General features: G+C 53.8%; 1 protein-coding gene across 6 annotated transcripts in view; it reads right to left on the bottom strand.

Moving 5' to 3' along the window:
* Positions 1-23: 23 nt before the first annotated feature.
* Positions 24-27,950, bottom strand: part of PACS2 (phosphofurin acidic cluster sorting protein 2) — a 95,169-nt gene continuing 67,242 nt past the window's right edge. For 4 of the 6 annotated variants that reach the window (XM_075937072.2, XM_075937068.2, XM_075937069.2 and 1 more), the window contains exons 17-24: positions 23,714-23,824; positions 17,938-18,046; positions 11,533-11,575; positions 10,789-10,831; positions 10,112-10,247; positions 7,234-7,460; positions 6,220-6,333; positions 24-5,463 (exon numbers count right to left, since the gene is read on the bottom strand). In XM_075937072.2, coding sequence (XP_075793187.1) covers positions 5,345-5,463; positions 6,220-6,333; positions 7,234-7,460; positions 10,112-10,247; positions 10,789-10,831; positions 11,533-11,575; positions 17,938-18,046; positions 23,714-23,824 — 902 coding nt within the window. In that variant the 3' untranslated portion in view covers positions 24-5,344. Of the gene's footprint in view, positions 5,464-6,219; positions 6,334-7,233; positions 7,461-10,111; positions 10,248-10,788; positions 10,832-11,532; positions 11,576-17,937; positions 18,047-23,713; positions 23,825-27,950 lie in introns of those variants that run through there. The other 2 variants (XM_075937071.2, XM_075937070.2) reach the window with 2 other exon arrangements.

Raw genomic sequence — 27,950 nt, 5'->3', positions numbered from 1 at the left:
AGACAGACGCCTGGGACGGGGGGTGCTTTCATGTCCAGGTTTATTAGTGGTGCATTAGTACCATAAAATAGTTGATGAGGTTGCGCACATTGCAGTTCATTCCAAAAAAGGCTATTTACATGTCGTTTGTCTTCATATAAAACCTAGAACCCAACAATACAATGACACAGATGGACAACAGATCTACAGTGGTAACGTCCCTGCGCTGGACGTCTGAGCAAGGCTTGCTGCACATGACTATCACACACACTAGTGGCCCTGCCCGTGGCAAGGTGCGGAGTCCAGACGTGCTGCATGCGAGTCAGACACACTGCGTTCTGGGACTCCTTCCAGCAGGCTGCGTGGAGAAGGAAGCCAGCCTAACAGGGATTTTGAGGTTAAACCAAGTGGGCTTCCTTTTAAAGGAATCAGTGTCCTGCTACTTGCAAAACTGACTCCTCCTCCTCTCCAGCATCACACTCTGAAGCCACTGCGGAAGGCCAGGTGAGCTCAGCATCCCCACGCTCCCGCCCAGCGCTTTGCAAGGCGCCTCATGAAGGCCTGGGGGAGACACTGTGCTCAGATGGCCACTTCTCACGCTGGGCGTCCCAGCGGAAGGCCATGCTAGAGGTTAGTGAGTTGCCACAGTTCCAGCGGCTGGCGAGTTTCTCCCCTCAGCATCTGTAAGCAGACAGTATGAAGATGGACAAACCACACAGCTGGCTCTTTCACTTTCAGCTCAGACCCCGCCAGACTGTCAGACACACCCGTCTTTCCAGTCCTTCGCACAAGGACAGAAGAGACTCCATTCTCACCACCATGTTCTGCTTACAGGGTTCGAAGGCACCGGGTACTATTTCTTGAACCCCTAAGTGTAACCAGTCTTCGAATGTTTTCTTGGTACAGAACCACTGGCCAGACAGACCCCAGGTGGCAGCAGCAGCTAGCCACGGACTAACAGGACACACGGCAGTAAGAGTGGTTTGGGACATTAATGGAGCAATGCTGGTCAGTTTGGTTTTTAGCTGAGTCAATGGCCTATAGGTATGGCCATGCCATACAGATCCTTCCCATTCTGCTGCTTTGCCCTCAGCTCTCCTCCCTAGGGGAGGACAAGGCTTGTCATTAACACAGCAAAATGAAGCCAAGGGGAGGTTGCCAAGTGCCCTCAGCCTAATGCCAACGAGAGGACTAGGAAACTTACAGCGCTCAAGGGGCTGTAGCTGGGCTGAGCAGAAAACCGACTGAGAACTGCAGGTGAAATGGGGCGAGTGAACACTGCTGCTCCCGCAGCTGCTTTCTTTCAGGCAAAGAAAAACATGCTAGCCAGCAAGCACTCAGTAGGCAAGGCCACGGCCTGGCGTGCCACGGTGGAGTTCTGCAATGGCGTGGAGAACTGGAGTCCAGGGCACCAGGGATCTCCTTGGATCCCACCTCCAAGGGCGGGCTGGGGCAGAGCACCTCCGGATAGGGCGGTGCTGGAGTCTTGGCTTGGGGCTCCCCGGAGCAATCAGGGGAGCAAAGGGACGAAGGCCAGAGCAGCAGTCCCAGTCAGCGGGGGCGGAGAGATGATGGGTGAGGGGCAGCGTGCAAGCAGCAGAAAGCTAGTCTGCTCTGTCCCTCCCCTCCTGCCTGGGCGCTGCCAGAAACGTGGGGCCGAAGAAAGCAGCTAACGCAGGCTAGGCCCGGTCTGGCCAGCGAGACAGCTTCCTTTGAGTCACATTTGGGGGGAGGCCTCTGGAGGTCTTTCCTATTTTAAACCTGGGGCTGTGGCGGTTACGGCTCATGAGGCTCGGCCTGCTGCACTCAGCACTGCAGAGGCAATCAAGCAGCACCCTGATGGCCCCACACTCCCCGGTGAGCCCTGCCCTGCCCGAGTACAATGGTGTCGTCAAAGGCCAGCTCGACGGGGGGTTCCTCAGCCCTGGATTGGTTGGCTGGGGAGCACCATGTGGGAGACCGAGCAGGGGTGGCTCCTGTCACCGACTCAGCCCAATCATTTCCCGGCACTCGGCTACGGCAGACCTTCGGCTCAGGCTCCTACAATGGTTTCCCAGCAGCCAGGGATGAAGTTGGTCACCGGAAGCAGCTCAGAGAAAGCAACCATGGCATCAAACTGCCACAAAGCACGGCCAGGAGACCAGGGATCCAGCGCCAACCTGGGCCTGGAAGCAGGGCAGCACCACGACCAGCTCCCAGGAACGAAGCTTTCCCCAGGGCCAGCTCCGGCCTGCGGCTCACGGGGTGTTTCCTTGCAAGCCAGGCTACGCCAAGCGAGCAGCGTTGTGTGAGCGCGAGGGGCCCCGGGGCGGGAAGCGCCGCTGGGGAAACGTACGTCAAGTGACGTGCTGACCCGCGGGAAGGAGAAACAGCCACCGCGTATTTGACAGGCAGGAGCTGGCAAGTCCCATGGTGTCTGCAGGGGGTGGGCGTACAGAGGAGCAACGCGCAAACCCTGGCCAAGAGCCAGTCCAAGTCCTTGCAGGGCCAGGCCCGCGGGCAGAGCAGCAGCCAGGGGACAGCGATGATTTCAGCCACTCTACTCGCACAGAGAAGAGGGGTTTGAGGAGGAACTGAACCGATTTCACTGAAAGGCTCCGTGGCGGCACGAAGCAGCTTTCTGCGTGTTCCTGGCCTGCGGCTGCCAGGCAGCACCGCGCAATCACTGAGCCATGGCACCGAAGAGAGATTCCTTCCGCCCTGGCCAAGGGACCTGCCCTTTCCTCAGAGGGGAGCACTGCTGGGGGCCCTGCCAGAGGGCGGCGAGCTGGTTCCTGGCCATGGCTGTAATTGCACTAGAAAGGGTCTGTCTACCGGAGCCCCTCTGGCAGGACGCGCCTTTCCAGAGTGACCCATGTGGGAGGCAGAACCGGCTCCCTGCCCCTTGCATATCTTCCTTCAGTCCCTGTCCCAAAATGCTGGGGCTGAAACTGCCTTGGAGGGGGCGGGGGAAGGAGCCATGTGGGGTGTATGCCCCTGACCACGGGCCCGAGCAGCGCAACCTGCCCATGAGACTGGGACCCCCAGAGGCCTCCCTCACGCAGCTGCACCCTGCCCGCCGCAAGGATGGAGGGATGGCTCCTTTGCAAAGCAACAAAGCCGGGGCTGGCAATCCTGGCTGGAGGCTTCTCCCCGGAGCGGTGTTGCCAGGGGGCCCGGGAGGAGCAGGCTGCGGGGCTCTGCTGTTGGGGGAGGATTCCTGGGAATTCCCTCCAGCGCGTTGTGTGCCGTGTGCCCGCGATGGAAAGCTCCGCCCCGCCCCAGGGAGCGAACCCAGGGGAAAGCTGCGGTGTTCCTGCTGTTCAGCAGAGCAGTGCACGGCTCTGTCCTACAGCAGGGAAGGAAAGTAGCTCTAAGCGGGGGTGTAAAAACGTAGTGGGTCAGTCACGTGCCCGAGAAGCCTAGGCTTAGCAGTAGTCATGTCATTTACTTGCTCCTCCCCCTCCCCCCCGCTGCCTCTGTATCAGAGGTAGCAAGCGGGGGGAGCAGGAACTAGTGCTGGGGGGAGCTGGCTTAAAACTGGTTCCCCCAACACCATCTCCAGAGTGCCACTCCGCCCCCTCCCTGCAGCGTGGGGAGGCTGCTCCAGCAGCAGCCTGTCCACAGGGAGCCCCTGGGGCTGCTGGACCCAGCACGAGCAGGACTGAGCAAGCCCGTCTCAGTTCCAGCTTGCGCTGGGTCCAGGGCCCCCCCGCTGCAGCGCTGCCGTTGAAATGTCGTAGGAGCCAGGCTGCCTGTGCGCCCATTTCAACAGCTCACTCCTTCCCTTCCCGACCAACCGTGTAGCTGATCGAGATTGTATCGACTCTTCGATTACCCAATTACCTGCACCCACCGAGCCCCTCCAGCTCCAGAGGTCCCCTCGCGCTGAGCCAGCCTGGAGAGCTACTGAAAGTCAATCAGAGCAGCCGTTGGTGCTCCAGGCCTGGGCAGCTTCCTGCGCTGCTGAGTGAGTGGGGCGGGCGAGTGCGTTTCAGTCCCTGGCTGGCTGCGCTGTGCACCCGTAGCCCGCCGGAGCAGCTGCCAACCTGGCGGAGATGGCAATAGCGGGCTCTGCGTGAGTCCTGCACCCCCGTTGTGGCAGGGTGGGACTGAAGCCGGCCCGTGGCCCACACAGCCGACGGAGTGCTGTCCTACACAGCTGCGGTCCAGGAGCTCGACTAGCGAGAACTCACAGGGGACAGCCCAGGCATGTGGCAGCCCTGACAAGCCCCTGCTCTCCCAGCGGGCTTTGCTGCACAGCCGCAAGCCAGGGGAAGGGCAGCAGCAGCTCCCGTGGCAGGAGGGGCCCCAGACAAGTGGCTGAAATCCAGTTAGGTCAGTCCCATGGCTTGCTGGAGAGCAGTGCTGGCCGTCCCGCCCCACAGCCTGGGGAGGGCTTGGCCTGGCTCTGCAGCAGCGTGGCGCACACTGCCGAGAGGAGTGGGCACCTTTGGGGTGAGGTATGCAGGCACCGTGTCGGACGTGCGGTCACGTGTGTGCTTCTGCTGGGTGGCTGGGACTGGAGCTGCCCAAGTGAGGCTCAGGGCACAGGAACTAGCCAGTACTCTAATGCTCGACCCACAGACAGCAGCTCGGCCGTCCTGCCGTCTCTTAGCAACCTCAATCTTCTTTAAAAGCATTAAAAGAATCTGCACCTGTAAAAACCCATCCTCTGGAGAGGCCGGGCAAGCAGCAACCCTACCAAGCCAGCGTCCTTCACAGCCGGATTCGGCTGCTGGGGGTGGCTTAGAGCAATGCGGTTCCTCAGACCGACATTTCATACTTGCTATTTGTCTCTGCCCCCACCGAGCCAGGCCCACAGCTGCCCATTTCAGTCCCTGGCCTTAGAACAGCAGCCCTCTGGCGACCCTGCACCTGCGGCGAATCCCTGGCGTCTTCCGCAGCTATTAGCTTGGGTTTTGGCAGACAGCGCAATATTTTCACATTCTTGGACCAGGCTCTGCCTTCTTTGCATGAGGTCAGGGACCGAAAGGGGGAGAGTTAAACTTCTTAAAGCACCTCCCGCTCTCCCACAAAACCCACTCGAGCCCAGCCCAGGACCCTCTCTCCCCCGGAGGGCTGGGGTTAGTAAGCAGTGCAGTTATCCAGCTATCCGCTGCCAAGTCCTCGGGCAGGCCACCCCACGTCTGGAGGGCCTCCTGTTAGTTGCCATGTTATTGGCACATCTATAATTAAGACTGTTCTTTGCTTTGTCAAGGGGCTTCCTTCCCTTGGAGTAAACTTAAGAATTAATAGAAAAAAGTAATTGTGAAGCAATCCAGTCGCATCTGTAAGTCGTGTGCAGGAGCAGGCAGACTCGAGCGGAGTTGGCACTCAGATTCCTGGCTGGCTCCGGGCGGACAGAGCCGCCCCTGGAAAGCAGCTAGAAGTTGGGCTTGGAGTGTCCGAATGTGCAGATGGGAAAGTGCTTGACGTGAGAGGACCACTGTGCTGCCAGCTGGAAGAACTTCACATCATGCCACTCCACGCCGTCGATCAGGACTGCAGGGAAGAACAGAGCAAGGGAGCATGGCGGAGCACCCAGAAAGCCACCCCCAGAGGGTCCCTGGGCCGAATTCAGCGCCACTGCACCAGCCTTCCCCGCGCGGCACAGGAAGCACGCTGCCCTGCCAGCTAGGGAGCAGCAAGGCGAGGGAGAGGGCCAGCCAATTCGTATCGGCTGTAAAGTCCAACTGAAAACAGCTCGGCAGCTGGGTCGGGCAAGATGCCTGCTGTCACCTGCCCTCCCCCCCCAAATGGCGGGAAAAGGGTCAGCTGGTTCGGTGCGTTATGGAGAAACGCGCCTCTTTCTCTCGCACAAGCAGAGCATACAGGATGGACCACTGGTTTGGCCCAGGAACAATGCCTATAGCCCGGAAGAGTTCACAACAGAACTTCCCAACGTTTTCCCATCCGACAACACAAAACTTCGGGGGCTCCGCCACAGAAAGAGGGCTGTCGGCAGCTGGCCTAGGCCTTAGCTAGGCGTTTCCAACAGACAAGTACCTCGTGGCTGTTCTAGTACCCAGGAATCAGTGGAGTGCCAGGGGCTCTGGCCACACCTGCTTTGCACGGGCGAGCTCCCCCGCCCGGAGGGCTGGCTGGCTCACTGCATCGACGGGTTTCCCCAGGATAGAAGACTCTTCCTCCAGCCAGATCTAGCAGGTTGGCACCTGCCCAAGCTGGCTGGCGGACAGGCACCCGAGCGCAGGTTCACGATGCAGCGCTCCCCTGGAGAGCGAATACTCGAGCACTTACCCCGCAGCATATTCTGCTGATGTTTCGCTGTGCAAATCAATCGACTGATTCCTTCAATGCACTGACTCTTCGACTCGACCTCCTTGTCTTTCGTTTTCTTGGGCAAAAACATCACTAGAAGCAAACCAAACAACACTGGTCCATCGCTGCCAGCCACAAGCGCTACTGCAACAATTCCCTACCCATACACGGAGCCTGAACTTTCCTCTAGGCAAGCCAAATGCCTGGCAAACTGTTGCTGCTGCCCATCCGTAACATTGCCAGTTAATCCATCACTCCCAATTCACTCCCTAGTTCACTTCCCAAGCGATTCCCCGGGAACCAACCGGAAGGGCGCGGTCTGATGCTGCAAAATCATCTACAAGGGCACAGGCTGATCGTGAGAGCAACACAAACGAACGAGCCTGCAATAACGAACAGAGCAATTCAATCTTGTGCTCCCAGCCATCGAACAGCACCCAGCAACAGTCACAACTGCACAGCTGGCTAGTGCATGGGGGTCTTCAGCGTGACTGTCCAGTATTAGCCATCCTTGGACCACAGACAGATTCATTAGGGCAGAATCTGTGCACTCATGTCTGGAAACGTTTCCTTGCGGTCTCAAGGGAATGGACGCAACAGTGCCTTGGAGAAACGGCCCTGCAGCAGGAAGGGGGAGATGCTGATTCATGGATGTTTGGGCTCGATAAGGAAAAAGCACAATGAACCCACCTGGGAGATGGCAAGGCTCAGGGGGCGTGACTTGTCCCATGGAACAGCAATGAGCTTTTACTGTGCAGGGGCAAAGCAGATTAGGAGACCAAACCCATGTGATGTGATTTGCTGGTGCCCAACACGGTGAGTCACCCCCGCACACAACAATAAGGTCACACCTCTAGACACGCAAGCCAGCAGGCCTAACGGGTGCCTCAGGGCTGGGGAGCAAGTCCTACCGGTACAAACCTGGGCAGACCTGGCCCAAGAGCCCAGCTCGCGCAGCGTCAGCAAGACCCAATGGAGCAGTGAGCCTCTTACCCTTTTTGTTCTTCTCCTTTGTCACGACGGTCATTGACATGGTTGGAGTGCTGGTGGTCTCCCCACACGTGGGTAACCTGCTGACCTGGAGAGACCGGAAAGTGCATTTGAGTGTATTTTTGGCAGCAGAAGGATCCTTCTTCTCCGGGTCTTTCTTCTTCTCCATGGGCTGAGCTGCAATCCAGTAATCCAGCTGCAGGCCCATCAGCTCAGCACCAAGGCTCTGGCTGAAAGATGGGAGCAAAGCGTCATTGCCACATGCTGACGGACAGGATTCCCATCAAAAAGATGATCAAGGGCCTGATGTTTACCTGCGACTAGTGATCCTGGCTACCCAACCTCCCTTCAGGTGGCCAATGCTCAGCTTCCTTGGCAAGTCAGACCCCTTGGACAGCTCTCAGGATGGGACCTGAGGATGGTCAGCACCTGGGCACAAGCAGCCACTTAGGACAGGCTAGACCAGAGTCAAGGAAGCTGCGTTACATGGCTGAGAGCCAGGGACCACTGCGTGTACTAATTATATTTAACCAGACAACTTCCTTTCCTTTGCTTTCACTGCAACCCTGAGAACTGCTGTCAGACAGTTCCTCAAAGCGCAGCCAGTTTCCTTTCTGGGTGACGGCACCCTGCAGGATGCAATCCCCAATACACTTATGAACTGTCTCTGTTCCTGGCTGTAGAACTGCATCTCAGGGGGGTGAAACACTGGAACGAGTTGCCTGGGGAGGCTGTGGAATCCCCATCCCTGGAGATATTCAAGAGCAGGTTGGACACACACGTCGGAGAGGAGCTAGACGGTGCTTGGCCCTGCCGTGAGGGCAGGGGACTGGACTCTGACTTGAGGTCCCTTCCTGTTCTAGTGTTCTACGATTCTATGATGTGGCAGTATTAAAAACCAAAACATTTTGCGTGAGGGGACAGATCACCGACAATCCCAGTTGTGCCGTATGACTGCCCTGTCCCGCCAATCTGTGTGCCAGCTGCACCTGGATCAGTTGTGATTTTACGTTTATTTGGTATTTCTATCCATGATCTGGAAGACAACCTGGAGATCTGCCAGCCAGTTCTTAATCTCCAGGATGTGCTCTACCCATCTTGCAGTGCTTGTGCTCAGCAGAGAGTCAGGCAGTACTAATGCTGCAGCGACTTACACCAGCCAGCCCTGCAGTCTCTCAGAATGAGATCGGGCGGGTTTGGCAAGGCCCGTTTTCCACACAATCACACGGACTGGCGTTAATTGCATTCCTATCCTCAAATTCTTATCAAGTTCCCCGCAGGACGGACGCCAAGCCAGCCAGCCTACCGGAACCTGCTCAGCCCACCTGCCCATTCTGAGTACTGACACAACATCAGCACACTTCCATCTTCTGGGATTTCTCTGGCATCCCACAGCACGGTGGGTCCAAGGTATACGCAACTCCAGTTTGTGTTGCTCCTCTCTGACCTCCCTGCATCTCTTCCAAGTACGAAGTAGCCAGAACTGACCGATGTCACAGCTGCACGGAGTGGGGCTGAGCGCTGTGTATCCAGCCCAAGTGTACTAGGCAGCCAAAAGCCAGCATCCGACTACACAGCTCATTTAAATCAATCTCCATCAGCAAGCCCCAGGTCCTTCTGCACTTACTGCCTCCCACTGAGCAGTCAGGGTGATTTGCTCAGAATTTTAGTAGCTGCAATTTCTCAAGCCAAATTTCATTTCCCCATATTCCTAATCTCCTGTGGTCCCTCCTATTTCCTGGGCTGGCGTTGGCAGCTCCTCCCCGGTTAAATGTCATCTGCAGCGGTCAGGAACATCTGGACAACTCATGGCTTTGCACTGCTCAGCACCTCAAGGACCCGTCCGAAAGAGGCTCTACTGTGCTGGCTGCTGTACGAATTCCGGGCGCGTTCCCATCCAAGACATTACGAAGACCTACCAGGTTCCCAGCCACGTCCTGTCAGGCTTCGGGAGGGCCCTGGCTCCAGCAGTTACTATCCCGTGGACTAGCCCTGAGCTAGACTGAGAGTAGCAAACGCTTTACTAAAATCCATGGCAGGAGGCCCGGAGAGCACCCTGCTTTCTACACCTTCTCCAAGACGCGAGGGGTGAGGTTTCCAAGCCAACTGGAGACCTCGAAGGCGAGACTACCGTTCCGTTTGAGGAGGACACTAACAGGTAAGCTGGGGTAAAGCTGCAGATGAATGCAGGCTGGCAGGCCCTCTGCCCAATGGCCCAACCATCTCCCAGGCAGACGCGGCAAGCAAAGCCCAGCCTGACCACCAGCCCCAGATCCCTCCCAGTAGCCACTAGTTAATACTCAAGTGAAGCAGGGTTCATCTCCACAGGGTGCAGCTGTTACCCATCCGCAACCTGCCCTCCGGGCGCATGTGTCGTCATAGGAGGCATCCCCCCCCCCCCACTTACTTTCTACAATCAATTGCGCACCTGATACCACAGGCTAACCGAATAAGCATGGGGGAGGTTGTCCTAAACTCTGCTTACACACTGGATATGAAATTGCTTTACTTCTACTTGGGGGAGGCCCCACCAGCACGGCTACGTCGCAGACCAGACGTGAGCCTATGCCACCTGACAAGTGAAGCGGAAAGCAGAGGTGGATTTGGAGTGTAAAACAGGTGTGATTTTCTGCTACCAAGGCAGTCCCGTTCCCACTGGAGTTTGCGCAGAGGCTCAAGAAGGGGGCAGGGTGTGTGCGCAGAGGGCTCGAGGCAGGGGATGGGGATGCTGCAGGCTCTGAGCAGCAGGCCCGGCTGTCTCTCGCCAGAGCGGCACACTGGGGTGCACCCCCTCACTGTCCCCTCTGGCAGAGACGAGGGACGGCGGGCTGCAAGGAGCCTTGCACCGTACTGTGGAGAACAGGGAGAGAAGGAGTTTTACCTGGAGGAAGAGAAGCTGCCTGTAACAGACGGTGAGGAAGGCGGGGTGGGGGAAGCATCCTTCACAGCAGGAGACACAGAAGGCGGGGTAGAGGAAAGGACACTGGAACTAGAGGGAGCCGCATCATCAGAATCACCTTAAAAAGAGCAGACCGACCATTTGCCCATGTAATCGCCTGGGTTCTCTGGCCAGTCGGCCCCGGGCGGGGCAGGGCGGCTACACCTTGCGCCCAGGCCACTGGCTCATCCTGGGTCTGTTTCACAGCACCGCTGGAACCACGCTTCCCTGCCTAGCTCCTTGCGAGTGTTTGCTTTTGTGTCTGACTGTTCCTTTCCTGCCATCCTGTGGGAGCGCGCGACGGCACCCAGCTGAGCTCAGGGATGCACTTTTCTAAGTGCGCGTTTTCATGAACACCCCGCGAGGACACCCCTACTCAGGGTTACCCGGGCATTTACCACCTGAATTGAAGCTGTTCCCAGAGCACCAAACTAAGCCAGAGAAAGGCCCTTTGGTAGCAGGCCAGTGTGTGCACACAGGGAGCTCAGGGCTAGTCACACCTCGCCTTCGGGGGTGGAACTTCCTCCCTGCCAACAAGCCCTAAGGTGCCATGGCCTTGGCCTTGCGCAGTCAGGCACATGTAGCGTAGCGCGGGGTGCGGGCCAGCGAGGCGACATTACCTGATGTTGCTGAGGACTGTTCCACTATCCCCACCTTGACCACCTGGAATGGAACAGACTGTTAGTTTCTAAGCATTGGCCGGCTCCGTCGCTTGGAAACGGAGCCCGAGGCCGTCTCCCGTCGCCCTGGTGGCGCAGCGGGCGAGGAAGACAGCTCAGGTGGGCAGTGGAGTATGGGGCTGGCCAGGTAGCATTTGAGGCTGTTAACTGGGTGTGTTCTGTAACTGAACACAAACTGAGTTCAGGGGACTGGACCAGATGACTTTGAGGCCCCTCCAGTCCTATGATTCTATTTACTTGTTCTAGGTACCAGGCAATTCTGTGTCTCCACAGAGCAAGTGGTACCCAAGTGCGTACGTGAAATGCCAAACTGGCTGCAGAGAGGAGTGAGACTTTTCAATCTGAGGGATTCCTCAGCTCAATTCCAGGAATGGCCTGGCTGGTTTCATTTTTAAAACAGAGGAAACCCTCTTGAGAGTGCAAACCCTTGAGCGCGCAAATGTTTGCCGCGGAGATCGTAGGAGATGGATTCTTCATCTCCTGAAGCCTTCAGATCAGCACTGGCTGCCTTTCTGGAAGATTTGCTCGAGTCAGAGTCCCGGGGCAGCATGTGAAGTTCTACAGCCTGCGTTCTGCCACAGAAAGTCAGACTGGAGGATCTCATCATGCCTTTGAATCACGGATCCAAGTCAGAGTGCTGACAAGCAACCTTGTTTTATGAAATGGACCAAAGCAAATACTCACCCCAACAAAGGGAATGAACTTCTGGGACGATTCTTCATCAGGGCTAGAAGTAATGAGGAGAGAGTCATTAGTAAGGAGTTCTTTCAACCTCAAGGCAAAATTCATGTTCATATTTCAATCAAGCATGCAGCAGGAACTGAAAACGCACAAGCACCAATTCTATTTCTTCTCCACGTCCCCCTGCCAATACTCCGAGAGCCCCCACCAGCTGGGGATATCGTACTCCTCGGGGGGTTCCGCCCTCCTTTTCTTTGGAGAAACTTGCTTTCATGGCCGGGCACTGCTACACTCACACACGTGGCCTCCTATTGCAAGGAAATGGCAACACAGCACCAGCAACACACAGACCTGAGGGTGACGGACTAGCAACCAACATCCTACAAACACAAGCCCAGCCTGAGTCCCACGCCACAGTCCAGTGGCACCCCTTGCGGCTCCCAGAATCACTAACCCAGGCAGCCTGCTGCAGATTAACGAGCAGGGCACCACACATCTCTGAACCCCGCCTCGAGCGCTATGCAGAAGCACAGCAGGCCCCAGCGTGGGCACCGAGTGCTCAAGGGAGACCCTGTCGCTTAGGAAGCTAATGATGCTGTGGCCTCGAGATGAGCGGCAGGTAGTGGAGTGGGACGGAGACGAGATGTCCCTCGTCTGGCCCGGGGGCAGCAATGGCAGGACTCACACTGTGCGAGCCCTGCCCAGCAGTCAGGACCATGGAGAAGGGGAGAGAGTTGGTCTGTGGAGCAGGAGAGGGACACTTGGGAGGCAGGGAGTGGAGCGGGGGAGGCAAATCTGGCAGTTGGGGGGAATGTAGCGACTGGGGACTACGAGAACACAGCAGAGCTGCAGCCCGACCCCGGAGAGGAAAGGGGCCATGCTCCCTCCACTGTCCTATGCCCATGCACAGAAGGAATGTGCTACGTGCACCCATACAGAGACGTGCCACCGCCCCCTCCGTGGCAGAGGTGGGGCCCAGGGCTCGGAACCTGAGAGGGGGCTCCAGGTTGGGGGGGATGAGGGCTCTGTGATGGGGCTGAGGAGTTTGGGGCACAGAGGTGAAATCTGAGGCTGGGAGTGTGGGATCTGGGATGGGGCAGGGGATGAGGGATTTGGGATACAGGCTCCCCAAGAGATGGGGCTCACCTGAGCAGCTCCAGGTCAGGTGTGAGGTGCCTCTGCTGGCTGGGGCAGCTCCAGCAAGGCTGAGCTGGGGGAGAACTTTGGGAGGGCACCTCTCCCCCACTGCAGAGGCTCTATAATCAGCAGCCCAGAGCCCCTGGATGGGGCATGGCCGTGCAGCCGAGAGGGAACCCCAGTAAGGGCCCAGTTGCACCGTGTTTCCCCTTGGAGCACCCCCAAGAGGCAGTGTTGTCCCATGCCCAAAGGGTGGGCATGGCTGAACCCAGCAGAGGGAGCAAGGCTGCCAGCGTGGGCGTTGGCGGAGACGGGGCTGAGCTCCGGGCCCGGGCAGCGCGCCCTGCAGCGAGCGAGGGGAACGTCTCAGACACCCCGCCCTGCTCAGTGCTCACTGGCACTGGAGGTGCTCCGCCGGCGTTAGCTGCCGCCATGCCATGAGGACGCCGCGCTGCCGGCCTCTCTAGCCCCTACTGGCCAGGAGCCAGCTGTCTGTGCCACCGTGGCACTACCCTCCACCACCGTCTCTGACCAGGCTCCGCAACAGCCTGGCCCTGGCCCCCGGCCGGCAGCTCAGCAGCTCGCTAGCAACCAGGAAGGGGAGCTCGCCACAAGCAGCAGGCCTGTACCTGTCACTCACATGATGCGCTGCCCAAGGAGCTGACTTCACAGCGTTTCAATCCCTTCCCTTTCCTCTTTGCCAAGCCTAGGGCCTGGCTGCTCCCACACCCCTAGCTACCCCGGCGTGCCCCAGAGAGCATGGCCCGGGAGTGGGGGAGGGTGCAGGGCCCCGGTGTGCTACCCTAGGCTTGGGACGACAGCTGGGCCGCTCGGCTCGCAATGGGAGAGAGGGAGAGAGTGTTTAGCGACACATCACAAGCTCGCGGTAGCTTGGAAAGGGGCCGTAAGCAGCCGACTCCGCAGTACACGCGAGCAGGGCCAAGCGGCAGCCTGGACTTGTGCTAATGGCACCCCGAAGCCCCAGGAGCAAACCGCAGGGGGCTCGGAATTACCATGGGCAAGACTACCGTTGCCTTCCACGAGGCGTGAACTCGTGCTGAGCTGGCCAGACAGCGCCTGCGAGGGGCTGCCGGCAGGCAGGAGTCCGACGCCGACTGCCGCAGCCTGCGAAAGCCCGGCCGGCTGTACAATAGAGCGGCTCCTCCCACACACCAGGCGCCACAGCAGCACAGCTCTGGGACTGGCCGAGGGGCCTTCTATACTGATGTACGGCCACCCCTGCCTGCGTCGACTTGGGGCACCAACCTCGCTACAGAGTGACATTTCTCACTCGCAGAGCGGTGTAGCTAGCTCCACCCGCCTTTCAGGTGGAGCCCAGGCCTCCTACAGCATCAGGCGAAAAAGGGCTGACTGACTGATCCCATCTAATCACCCTGGCCTGCAGCCGCCTTCAGCTCTCCTATAACTACACTGTTTCTCCTCCTCCCCACCCAGCAGAGAGCATGTCACCCGAAAATCATTTCCCCCAACCCCTTCCCTTGCCCCGTCTCTGCGTGCTGGGAGAGTCAGCGGTCGTGCCAACAAACTGGGGCAAAGCTTTCAGACAACACGCAGCCTGTCACAGGCAGTACATGCTCCCGTCTTGCCAGGGCAAGCAGAACAAGTGGGCGGGGAGAGGATCAGAAGTCGGTGCAGTTGGGAAGGACTGGCAGAAAACAAAGGACCAAGCAGCTCATTACATAAGGCTAGGCTCTGGAGACTGGCGTCTCTCGGCTTGGGGTTTCCTCAAATCACTAGACCACGTTCAACAGGGCACGGGCCAGGATGCTGGGGAGATTTTCAAGTGTTGCTAAAAAGCAGCTTTCTATGAGCTTGCAGATTAGAGCTGCTGCCTGCAACGTGGACCTGCCCAAAGGCCGAGTCGCTCTGAAGAGGCCTGGTGAAGGGAACCCAAACGCCAGACAGGCGGAGCTGGGGCAGAATGCAGCGTCTGCCAGACCACAAACACCAGTGAGGCAGAGAATCTAATGCCTCCAATGTCTCTTGCTACTTTCTCCTTTGCCCTCCCACCTCCTTGCCTTAGAAGGATATGAAAAGCTAGCCTGACTCCATGGCTCTGTGCCCTTCCAGGAGCTAGGTGTCTGTTCTTCCAGACTGTTCCTGGGAAGGGAACAGCTGGCCTGTCATCTTGCATCATCCAGATGCTTCTACTCCAGCCAAAGAGGTTTCAAAACCTGCAGTCGCCGGGTCCCAGGCTTCAGCCTGAGCCCAAACATCTCCCAAGTAATGTTTGGCTCCGCAGCCCGACTCAACTGACCTGGGCTTTTATCCTAGTGTAGCTGTCTACTTAGGGGTATGCTTGGAGCCACTATGGGGAGCCAAGAACAGCCTTTAAAATGGCACTTAAAATCTTAGTTTGGTTTGGATCCTTCCTGTACTACCAGAAATCCCCTAGTAGCTGTGAGGGACGTTTTACCTAGACGATAAAAGGCGCACGATCAACATAAAAGCCACTGATAACACTTATACCTGCACTGATATGTTAAAACCAAAATCCCTGGCAATTCTCATCACTAGGACGTACAAGTTACCTATTAACGCCACGTCCATTTTGACAGCAGACACCAGACTGGCTCGTTTAACTTGCAAAGTCTCATGCCTTCAAGTGTTATTGGCCCAACTTCATTTCTACTTCTACATACATTTCCTGCACCTCCCACATTTTGGTTCCCCAAACAATTGGCTACGTGGTCCTTGGAAGGGTGCATTCTGCCAAAGGCGGGAGGATCAAAATGAACAAACAAAATTTCATCTGAAGCACAAGTGAAGCGTCCCAGGCCTGCAGGAGCTGTTCAACAAGGCAGAAAAGACCAGCCCAGGAAAGGCATACAAGGTACAGGATGGGAAGGGCACCTAAGAATGGATACCTTATGGTAAAATCAAAATGAAAGCTCTTTTTCCTTTTCAGAAAGCAACCAAAAGAAAAAAGTGAAGACATTATTATACTTACGACAGAAAGGAACGCATTCCTCTGGAGTCCTGCGCGCATGTTCCTTTAAGAAGTCATTCCCCCAAGTCACTGCCAGCAGCAGTGAACATCAATTCTTAAGGCAGCCAGGGGTGCGAGATAATGACCCATCACTCCTTGCAATAGATTGCTTCTCTAACCTCCAATTCCCTAGGTGGTACTGGGCTGGAAGCAAGAGTTATTTGTCCAGACCCACGCAGAGTGTCTAGAATCTAATGACCCCATGTTTTAGCCAGGAAGTAAAAACATCAGGGGATGAGGACAAATACAACTCTATTATTTCACCCAAGGTACCCCAGCAGACCACGGCACAGCGCCCCAAGAGGAACTGTAGGGTATGCTGCCAAATGGGAAAAGGGTAACTTTAGTCTGGCTCAAGGGAACAGCCAGACAGCCTGATGGAGTGGGAGGGCGGACAGACACAGGTGCAAACAGAAACCAGCACACTTGAAAGAAACCTCAACAGTGCATCTAAGACAAAGTTAGCCCCTGGTAAGATCATCAAACAGGCTGGTGCCAGGGGAACATCTATCAGGGATGCTTTAGATCAGTGTTTCTGAAACTTTTTAAGACCGAGGAACACCAATTTTTTTAAAATGGGGAACACCAAGGATTTTTTTGTTGGGGGGGGGGAGGGGGAACCCTCACACCACACGTGCCCCCAGGGAAAAGCTGACAAAACAAATCTGCTTTAAGAAACACTGGTCTAGATGGTCTGGCTCCTGCCGTGAGGGCACGGGACTGGATTCGACGACCTCGAGGTCCCTCCCAGTCCTAGTGTTCGATGCTGTCTAGCTAGACAGAATGTTTTCAATGAAGTATCGCTTACAAAATAGATTCTTAGACCAAGCAACCTGCAAATGGCAGAAAGTCATCATGTGGGTGAAGTTGTTAAATGGGCATGCACCTTATAAACAGGAACCAGTAGCAGAACCGGAGGAGTCAAGGGGGACCCAAACAAGAATACAGAAGTTAATGCATGCAGGAAACACAAAGGCAGCAGTAGCATATGAAGTTAATGCTACAGTAAAAGATATTGAATTTTTCCCTGCTTTATGTGGCGAGAATGCAGTTTCATTCATAAATGAGGAGTGAGACAATCAACCATGATGGTTAAGCAACCAAATTGCTAATGTGTTGTCATTAGGTTAATATTACAGAACAAAATTTGTGGAGGAAGTAAGGGGGACATTAAAATATAGCTAATGAGAAAAGCAGGTTAGAGTATGAAATACTCGGCAACCGGCAGGTCTGGTGATACCTAGTTGAGGGGGGTGAGTGTGAACTAAAGACTTCACTGAATCAGTTAGACACGGGAAGAGAGGACGGCAAACAAATACGGTGCCAACTTTCAAAGGAGAGAGAGAAGTTATGGGTAACTACAGCTTGTAAATTTAGCTTCTACTCCTATCAAAACGGAGCGCAGAGGAACAACATGGCGTGTCTCAAAGTCCCAAGTTCTGCACCAGTTTAGGAGGGATCATTAAACTCCGCTGTCCCGTGAGACACAACTGCTGTATGTGCACTGTCTGTCTGAGTACCGCAGGCAGGCAAAGCTACCTTGTGAACTGAAGCAATCAGGAAATACAAGAGCTCAATCGTGCTAATGTCAGATGATGTTACCTGAACAGGTAAGAACACTCCCATGCCACCACACGGTGCTTCGCTGCCGTATTTGGGCACAGGGGCTTCTGCCCCACAGCTCCTCTGGCCTGGCCCCTATCCTGTGCTATCCTCTCAAGCCCTGGGTCTGTGCCAAGGCTCACATGAACCCTGCTGAGCCCCAGCCGGCCTGGCCCCAGCCTCCATAAGGCTGCAGCTACCAAGGAGAGGAGCAGCTCTCCTCCGCCTGTCAGGTGGGAGCTCGGGCAGTATTCTCAACCCACCCAACGGCCATGCTCAAAGCCAGGGCTTGGCACCAATCCTGAGGCGGCAGAGGCCGGAGACATTGGGGGAGGGCTAGGGAGAGCTCCGGGGCCTTCCCCTCACAAAACACTGGCACCATAAGTGAAGCCAGATCTCGGAATCCTTTTGCATCTGAAGACCAAGCCGGTCGATAGGCTCCTCCCAGGAGGGTCTTCTCTGCAGACGCACTCAAGAAAATGGGCAGATTTCTGGTTGTTCTAGCTAGCTGGTGCCAGGCGCTACTGCCTGCAAGGCTTGCTGAGCTGACTGTGCAGGCTGTCTCTCACAGGTTTGGGGTGGTCCCTGTATGTGTGTAACAAGAGAACGGAGAGCTGGTTCCCCCTCGCCGTGTGGAACCCTTTACTGAAATAACGTACCTTTTCTGTTTGTACGTCAACATTGCTTCTGCAATAGGCAACTGGTGTGCACAGTTTGCCCCGGCTATATACTGGGTTATTCTGGAGACAATATCTGGTGTTTCCTGAACTGCAACAGAATGAAAAGAAGAGACAGAAGCAGATAAGGACTATTCTTCACTAACGGAAACTATCAAATGTCACCAGCAATTCAAATCATGCAAGATCAACCAGAGCAGGAAAGAAACAGGGGACAGAGCCAGCCATTTGGGTCAAGAACGGGGCAGTGGAAAGAGGGACTCAAATCTAGAACAGGTTTCCAAACAAGGCGCCAGCCAGAGCGGACAATGAGAATGACGAATGCAATCAGTGCCGTGCGCCCCTCCCCAGGGGTCGGGATGGGGCTGGGGAAAAGGCACCACTCACAGCAATAGGAGTCTCACGCCTGTGCTAAGGAGACGGCCGTGGGAGAGGGAGAACGAGGGTCACCCGCAGTATCGTGCTGGGCTTGGCCCCCACACAGAAGGCAAGTCCAGTATTTGGACTCAGTTATTCACAGAAATAATGCAAATTCAGGCTCCCCCTATGCTAAAACTCACTGACGCTGGGTGCAGTGGCTACCTCGGAAGAAATCTTCGATTCACATTTTGTCATTGTTCATAAACTCCCTAGAGCGGTTCACAAAGAAATGCCCCCTCCTTATGTTCTCAATGGAACCCAAGTGACCTAGCACGCCCTCTTCTGGCCTGGCTACCACCTAGCATTGTTGCCAAGGAGAGCGATGTAACTTGATGGCTTGGCTCCCATTCAGTGGCCAGTTCAGAGTACTTCTTTATCAAGAGAGGGCGCTTGGGGCTTTTGGGGGGGAAAGGCAGCTCTTGAATTTCTCTGAGGATTGTCATTCTTCAGCCTCTAGAGAAAGTGTCAGGTATGGGAAAAAAGCAACAAAACCACCATTCTTCCTGAAAAGCATCTTCAGACTTGACCTATGCTGAGCAAGCACTGAGTGGAAAGCTCTGGAGAAAACGGATTGGTTAAATAAATGACAAGCCTTTGAAAACTCTGTGCTACATGTGAAGCACCATTTGACAGTCCCACTCTCCCCCGTGAAGCGCACAGCCACGGAAGGTCATGCTGCACGTGTGCTTATCCATTACAAGATCACATTTTCTTCTACAACCTGGAACTCTCACGTCTCGGTGCATACCAGATACATGGAGTTCGTTATAAGGAAGAACAGAGTAAGTTCTTACATGGGCATAAACAACATCGTTTTACTGGTATATTTTGCTCACTTAAATTTGTAGCTAAGCCTGTTTCAGAGTTACCTGTTTGCACCCACAAATGCAACTAAGGCTGGATGAAGAGAAAAACCTGTGTGCTTTGGACTAGAATTAGGGCCCGATTAAATTCACGGTCCATTTTAGTCAATCCTGCAACCCCTTTAAAATAACCTTGCAATCCCAGCCTCGCCCCAACTCCCTTTTGGGTCAGAACCCCTGATCTGAGAAGTGCTGGTATCCCTCCCGAAATCTGTGCTGGCCAGGGGAAAAGCACACACAAGGAAAGATTTCCTGGGGGAGACCCGACTTCACAGTCCAGGGTCTAGTTTTCATGGCTGTGCATTTGGAAGGGCCCCACTAGAATGGAAATGATCAGCTTAGTGGAGTTGCAAGGAGAGTTTCTTTCCAAGCTTTATTTTTATCCCATAGCTGCCAACTGAAGAGAAACAAGCTATTGTGACTGTATGTGCTTCCTCAGACAATTTCTCTTTGATGGAAGCTCTAGAACAAGGCCACATAACTAATCAAAACTGACTTTTCCCACGCTCAGAACTTCAGCTTTTTCTCCCTAAAAGTTAACTCCGCAGCCTCTGACCAAGCACTTCTGCAGCGGCCTAAAGGAAAGAATGGGTTTTGATCAAACGATCTGGAACGGGCACGGGCACGGGCACGGAGCGAATGGTTGTCAACAGGCCTGCCATGCAAAGCTTCATGGATGCAGCTTCATTTGCTGAATGCCTCCCACACTAATGCAACTGCATTGACACTGAACGGCTTTACCCATAAGCCAGCTCTGTTCCTCTCCCGCAGGACTTTACGGGGCTAAATAAGGCAAAACGCCTACACTCTTGGCTCCCAGGACCTCACTGAGCTGCTCCAAGCACCGAAGTCTCAGGAGGCCGGGCTCTCTATGAAGTGCAAGTCAGTGTTGTCATTAGCTGAGATTATTAATTGGCAGAGTAATGGAAAAGAGGAGGCTGCTTCCCTGTAACTGAGACTCCCCATCTGCACTGCGCAGGCCCACCACCTGCCGAGTCAGGAGTGCACAGCAGCGTCCAGCGACCCACACGTGCACCACACGTGAGCTCATGGTGCAGGACGACCCCCCGTCGTCCTCCTCTTGCTGACCACAGCAGAGGGAAAGGAGACCAGGGCCTGGAATGCAAATAGTGACGCGCCCCCCCCCCCCATGCTTTATGGGATTGGCTCATGAATATACACATGCCTAACTCGTGGGCACTCTGGACAAAACCTATCCACTGTACTGTTACAATGGACTGGATCGCTAGCGCTTCCTTGGGTGCATGTATCACTCTCGTATGTAAAGCTAGAGATATGAAGTGAGACACTGCTTATGGCTTTAAACGCGCAAGTAAGAGCCTCAGCAGTGCTCCGGGAAGCCTTAGACTGGGTGGTCGACTCAACGACTTGTCAAGAGCCTGGTTTGTCCTCCAAGCCTAGGCAGTGGTTGGTCCTAGTAAGACATGTGACCACGCCAGCTGGTGCCAGGATGCCAGTTTGACTAGGTCATTTTCCAAGGAAGGGGGACGTAGAACAAAAGATTCCAGCCCAGGGAAAGTCTATTTAAACAGTGGGAAGCTAGGAGCCCCGTATCTCTGGCTGGCGTGACACACCCAAAGAAGAGTCTCTAGCCTGGAGATTGTGGCTAGACAAGGACAGCCTTTAGGGTGCGAGCTTGTCTTCAATAAGCTTTAGTGCAGGCGTGGGGAACCCACGGCCCGGGGCACAGGGGTTACGCTGTGGGCCCATCAGCATGGCAAAGTAGTCCAGGAGAAAGGCACTAGTCGCCATGGAAATAAAGCAGACACCAATGAAGCGAATCATCTGCATTAGGCCGAGAATGGATTTCTTCTTCCTGATGCAGGCGCCTGGAGAGGTGGGGAGAGGGCAAGGAGCCTGACTGGTGTGGGAGGACACAAGAAGCCAGTCATCCAGATACGGAACCATGGCCACTGCAGACACTGGACTGGTACCGCCATGGCCACGAACACCTCTGAAGACCTAGGAGGCTGTTGCGACGCTGAAGGGCTAGCGCTTGGCCCCCATGCACAAGCAAAGAAATGTGCAGTCAAGTGGATGGATGTTGCTATTTCATGTTGAGAGCTGCGAACCCGACTCCCCGAAGGAGGGAAGGAAAGATCCAGGCAAGCGTCACCATCTGGAGGTTGGCCTTGCGCTGATGAAGGGGCTGAGGAGGCAGAGACTAAGGATGGCGCAAAGGCCTCTCTCTTTCGTTGGGAGGAAAACGTAGAACCCCCCTCTGATGAAGGGGTTGGAGACCTGTTCTAACATCCTTGGGGCGCACCATGTTGGAGGGGGATGTGATGGGACTCCCCCCATCCCTGTAGGTGGCCAGGCAAGGGGGGGGCAGGTGTAGCAGGAAGGTGAAAAACTTGGGAGTAACCGTCCCACCGAACCTCCAGCACCCAATGGTTTGTGGTGATCTTACCCCAGCTGTGGGCAACAAGGGAAAAAGGGCAATATGGCCCCCAAATGCCAGAGAGGGCTGAGAGTGGGAACGTGAGAGACTTGCAGCTCTCCACATCAACACTGCGCCCGAGGTGGTGGCTGAGGCAAGGAGGAAGAGGGTTGCTAGGATGGATATCACTTGTGTGTGTGTCCTGACAGCAGGGATAGGAGGCCTGGCATGGTGCACAGAAGGGCTGTCGTCGCTGGGGCATATCCCAAGCGTTGCCCTCGAGTCCTTCAGGATGTAAAGGGACTCGGTCCTAGACTTGTCTCTGTCTGAGGGGAGGTCCTGGCCCTCCTGCCCCGACTGCAGCAAGGTAGCGAGAGAGCAGGACAGGTCCACTGCACAGCCTGCAGCTGCAGCGTCACCTTGGCTGTCACACCACCCTGTGCCAGGGCCTGTGCCAGGGCCTGTGCCATTAGTCCAGCGGCAAGTCATCCAGGAACTCAGCCTGTACGGACGGAGCCAAGTCAGTCTAGTCTGCCAGCGGTGCCTGGTAGCTAGCAAGGCCAGACTCTCAGCACGGCGTGTGCCAGACCACGTGCTGCCTCGTAACGACCGCCTCAGGCTGGACCACACACAAGGCCGGAGAGCCTCGGGGGGGGGAGGCGGGGGGGGGGAGGGGCAAATGAGTCCCTAGTCTGTGACAGGAAGGACCTGCAATTCTGAGAGGGCTTCCCCAGGGCAGTGGAGGCCAGGCTGGTCTCGTCACACTGAACATGAGTGAGGGCACACAGCCCAGCTCGTAAGCCCCCAACGTGGGGCCCAGCCCCCGAGACGTGGGAGAAGGACCAGCCCCCACACAGGCGAGGACGAGAGAAGCTGCACTAAAGATAAAGAACGATACAGGATTCCGACTTCGAACACGGGGAAAAGCGGCACTGCTTTGCATGGCCTCGTCAGCCAAGCGCGGGCCGACAGACGCTGCCGCTGCTCGGGTGCAGGGAAGGCATGGGTCTCACGCTTGGGATACACCTGGGAACCATTTCAGCAGCATAATTATTCCGGTGTGGTTGGTCAGAGGGCTTTACCTGGAACTAACCGTACGGCGAACTGCGGGGTGGACTGATGCATTTCTCTGCTGAGAACTCTCAGAACTATTTGACCTACGAACGCCACGTGCACGAATAAAAAATGATGAGCCCCTAGGAGTGAGTGCCAGGCTGTAGAAGAATGCTATGGTATTCTAGGAACAGGATGCGAGTGCATAATTAACAGCGCTCTCCCAATGCACATACGCAAAGGGGCAGAACCCAGGCTACCATGCATGGGCCTACATTCCCTTTGTCTAAGTCACAGCTATGACCTGGGTGAGAATGGCAGAGTATTACACCACGTTTAGAGTCCACTCTGCCAGGGAGGGAAGGAACCTTTAGGCAGACCAAAGTAGTAAAAAGAATCTGCATTCTACACCTGGTCCCAGCTGATCTTGTTGGGAAAGTTCCCTAGTAAAGTGACCTATGCTAATGCCGTCTGCCGATGGAACTGCTGGGGAATGGGATGGGAACGTGTGGCTGGGGCAGTGACCAAGCATGTCTTTCTCTGGCACAGACTTCAGAAAGAGGAGTATTTGGACACGCAAAGGAGACAACTCCTTGGAGACAAGGACCAAAGGAGAGTTCTGTGGGAAAGTTCATCTCTCTCACTGACACCTTGTCTCTCTAAAATAATTTCGATTGGTCAAGACTACAGAGGATTTGAGGAATTCTGCAAAGACCTATGAGCCACTGTTATGGGTGAAGTGATGGGGGAAAAAAACCAAGCACCAACTAAGATCTGGGGAAATACATGAAAACCCTGGAAAGGCAGTGGAAAACCACACTGAATGACATTTAGGGCTGCAAAACAGTCAGCATCTGAAAAAGCAACATGGAATCGGAGCTGGGCGCAGGAGAAGAAATTAACACAGACAGTGAGTCTCTGAACTTAGACTTTCCCGCTGGCGTTTATTTGCAATCTTCTGAAGTTAAACTCATTCAAATTGTTCGCCCCACGTACTCCAAAAATTAAAGCAGGCACTTACCAGTGGGCTGTGCTTCAAGTTTATTAAACAAATCTCTCCAGGTTAAGTCTTGGAAGAAGTTGTTGTACCTGTGATCTACAGAGCCTAGATACTTCGCCACGGGGTGAGAACCTGAGAGGAGAGCAAAAAGCCAGTTGCTCCACATGCCGAATGCACTGACAATTAGGCTGACCAACTATGTCAGCCAGGGGCCAGAAAAATCCACCCCCCCGACGAGGTTAAGTGATCGAAATCCCCATGCCCGTGGAAGCATTCTCCCGTCGACTAGCCACCCACCTTTCAGGCCATGTCCTCACTGAACGGAAGAGCCACTCTTGTGTTTACAGTTAGGGTCCCAAAGAGAAGTGCCCTGATTTTCGGGGGGAGGGGGAGAATAAGCATCTGCAGCACCAGAAGCAGAGCCTGGCAGGTGTCTCCCCAGCTAGGAATTGCCTTTCACTCTAGCTAACGGTGCCTCTTGGGCAGCTCCCACTCCTCCGAGGAGAGCGCCACGCAGCGAGGGTGCCAGCGCCATGGAGAACCGCACCCTGAGCTGTTCTCACGACCCACGTGCTGATGCATGGCTCTGTTCCAGCTGCGCAGCATAACCTGGCTCCGTGGACCGACAGTCTGAGCGCAGCAGCCAAACCGGCTTCCCGCTGAGACCTGCTGCCCTTTGGCTCCCCGAGCAGACCTAACCATCCCAACGCTTCAGCAAAAGCAACCAACCCAAGGAAATAGGCTGAGAAACTGCTGAGGAGAGAAATACTTGGAAAATGCTGAGACGCCTCGACCCGGCTCTTTAGTGTGGCCCAACTCCTGCAAAGGAAATGCTGCAAGTTATTGTGATAGCAGCATGTACATCACAGCCTGCCTTCCTCTCTGCAGGTACCAGGGCTCCAGTGCTCCCAAGGGCTGTGGAGTATCTGTGTGCATGTCTCTGAGATGCTCTCTCCTCCCAATTCAGCTGTGATGTGAATGAGAACTGTTACAAAATAGGGAGGGGGCAGTTTAATTTGACCCAGACAAAGCTCAGGTTTTTTCCTCTAAGGGGGCAGGGAGAGGGAGAGAAGGAATCAAGGAGACATGTGAAATGTCAAGAGAGTCTGCCAAGAAAGGCTTGCAGTTCTTCCATACAAAACGCGTCCTAATCAGCTAGCTCGTTAGGCCTACTGCTCTTCTCAATCCGTACATACACACTTAGCAGCTCCTTTGCTTTTTCAGCTTTACCTCTTTCGGATTTGCATGGCCAGAGAAAGAGTTGACTGACAGCTGGCTGAGGAGGAGAGCAACACATTTAAAAACCGAGTTCTCTTCCATCACATTCCAGCCTCTGCCATTCTCTGCTCAACTGACATTTTTGGTCTCTGGGATTAGTTGTGTTGGGCAAGTAATGGAAAAGTTCCACAGCCTCTGCAAGCCTCTCGATTTTATCCTTGGGTGCTTCCAATTCTCCCAGTAGATCAACCCATATTTCCGCTGGGACTGTGACATTTGTGTCATGAGCCTATAATCTGCCCAAGAATCAGAGAGAGGTAGTCGTGTTAGCCTGAATCTGCATAAACAAGATGCAACTGACGAAGTGGGTCTTTGCCCACTAAAGCTTATGCTCCAATAAATCTGTTTGTCTATAAGGTGCCACCAGACTTCTTGTTGTTTAATCTGCCCAAGTTCCCGAAAATGCACCTCCAATTGTATTGTTGCTCGGTGGTATCCCCCTTTGTGTAAACAGCATACCATGGTTCAAATCAAAATCCTCCTTGTTATCAGGGCAAGTTTCAACACATCTATGTTCGCTGAATGCCAACAGACAAGAACTTCCTGAGCTCCCCAGCATTTCTTTGGAAGCTGGGGCATTGAAGTTTTTCTGGATAATCAAACAGAATTGGAAAATCATTTATTTCTCAGCACATCATGCACAATGATCTTTAGGTCTGTGTTAAGTTATTTCGTTCTCAATGACTTTCAAATAGTTTTGAATACCCACCCACCCCAGGAATAAAAATGCATGCTTTTGAGAAGTTGCCCTTTGTTGTTCTGAGCAAATGGTGAAGATCTTGTCATACTCATCTCTCTGTTCTTGGAGGATATCTTCCATCATATGGACACAACGTGGTCTTTCTGGTCCTAGAATCCATGGCATGATGCACAAATGCAATTTTCTTATGTGGACATTCACAATCACAATTGGAGAATTTCTAATGTACCATCTTGCATTAATATAAATACATTTTTTTTACAACTCTTCTTTTTCCCTTCGTTTCTTTACACGTATTTAGCAATGGGCCTGTGAGCATAAGTCCCTTGGAAGACTATTTTACCACAAAATGATTCAATTTTTTCTTTCAATTGTTCATTCTCCACTAAATCAAAAGCAAGGTTATCAGCATAAAAGAGGTTGCAACTTTATCAGGTTCAAGTCTTTGCCTTTCAGTTGTTTCTGGCATCACCAATGCTTGATCTTTGGCAATTTTGGCTCCTGAATGAAGTCAATGCTGAAAAGCTGTTGGAAATTTAGGAACTCATGCTTAACTGTCGAGTTGGTTGGGAGTTTTTCGATTCAATGGCTTTTATTGGAAAACGCTGCTTTATCAAAACAAGTTGTTCATGGGAAAGGATCAGATGTCCCACATCAAAATTTTGAAGTTCTCAAAACATCTCACTTCGTCATTTTTAAACCTAAAACATTTCAAGACTTTCCACTTTCAAAATGTAAGTTAATTTTTGACGGATATGGTCTTCTTTTTTAATTTTCAGTTTATGAAAATATTTGAATGAAACTTTTTGGCCTATTCAGGATAGGCCATTTTTCAAAATCTCAAATGTTTTTATGGGACCAGAAAACTGTTTCCTACCTGGCTCTACTTCAGTTATCACATAGTTCTGCCTCAGTGATAATGGCATTTACAGTGTCTCTGGCAGGATCAGACGCTTCTGCATTTACACACGGAAGTTTCATTCAATGTCACATTTGATCCCAATGAATGATTTTGCCATCCACTGAGCTCAATAATAACTATTCTATCTTGCTACTTCAACTCTCTGAACTATGGTTAGATTTCACTGGAGAAGTACTGTCTGATTTCATTGCTTCAGTACATTTAATCACCTGATGGCCACCACCTCCTTTGCAATGGTGAGCCAGGTGAATTGATACGTTGAGGTACGGTCCTCACTGATCACTTGTTTGTAGCTGTCACAGTCTCTGTACTTAAAACGGAAAACAATCACTTACTGAAATCTAAACTCCGAGAGCTCAAATCTCAGCCAGCTGTGCTAGGTTATTAGGTACCCTACCCACTTCCCAGAAACTCTTACCCTCCTGCAAACCCAGCTCAGAACTCCACGCTTGCCTGCACATCCAATGACATGAGAGTCAACCCACTGGCCAAGCCTCTCTACAACCAGTCCCCCTCCTCCTCCAGGCTTTTGAACAGTTCTGAGACACGTGTAAATTGTTCCCAACAACCGTCACAAGGACCTTGGATCCTTTCCTCACTACCGGTTTTCAAGTTTTTCATTCACAGTCTGAAAGTTTAGACACTAGAAAATCTCAACTGACTTCAAATGTGTGTTGCGATCATGTCACCCTATGCGCTGAAAGAATGAAGAGAAACCCCCCTGAAAACTGATGCTACACTGAGCTCATTTTTTGCTGCATTCAACTACATCCAGGATGTTGCAGAAGAGCCTGGGTGAGCAGCGAGGATGGGGAGGAAGGAGGGAGATATGAACGGCCAAAACTTCCCCCTCATTTTACCTCTCAGCAGTTTCAGAGCCCATTTGGGTTTTTTATAGTTACCTTCTCTTCCATCTAAAATGTGTAACAATTTAAAAGAGCTTCCTCTTAACAGAGTATTAACAGCTTCTCATTTACTGTCTATGAACAACTGGAGCTACAGTCTCGAGGAGTCCAGAAGTTACTCCTTCAAACACCACTAGTGCTGTGGTATATCTAGCAATCACATACAGGATTGCTAGCAGAACACTGCCAAAATTCGTTACACACGCCAGTTAAAAGGACACAGCAAGAGGATTGAAGTTGTAGCATAGTAGCTCTGTCAACCTGCTGCGTTTAATATGGACTATAAATGGCTGCTTCCCAACAATACTTGGGATTTGGCATCAGGCATGTAATGATGACATTCACCGATGCGACAGGAATGTGATATTTAATCCTACAGCAGAGCAATATTGGTCTCCTTTCATAGCCAGCAAGGACGTGGCCTTTGGAACACACTCTAACCAAGAGTTCCCT

Source organism: Pelodiscus sinensis, chromosome 9, assembly GCF_052426305.1.
Source record: "Pelodiscus sinensis isolate ZL-2025 chromosome 9, ASM5242630v1, whole genome shotgun sequence".
Classification (NCBI taxonomy): Eukaryota; Metazoa; Chordata; order Testudines; family Trionychidae; genus Pelodiscus; species Pelodiscus sinensis.
Note: the sequence above shows the minus strand (reverse complement) of the source record. Positions and strands in the feature narration are given on the sequence as shown.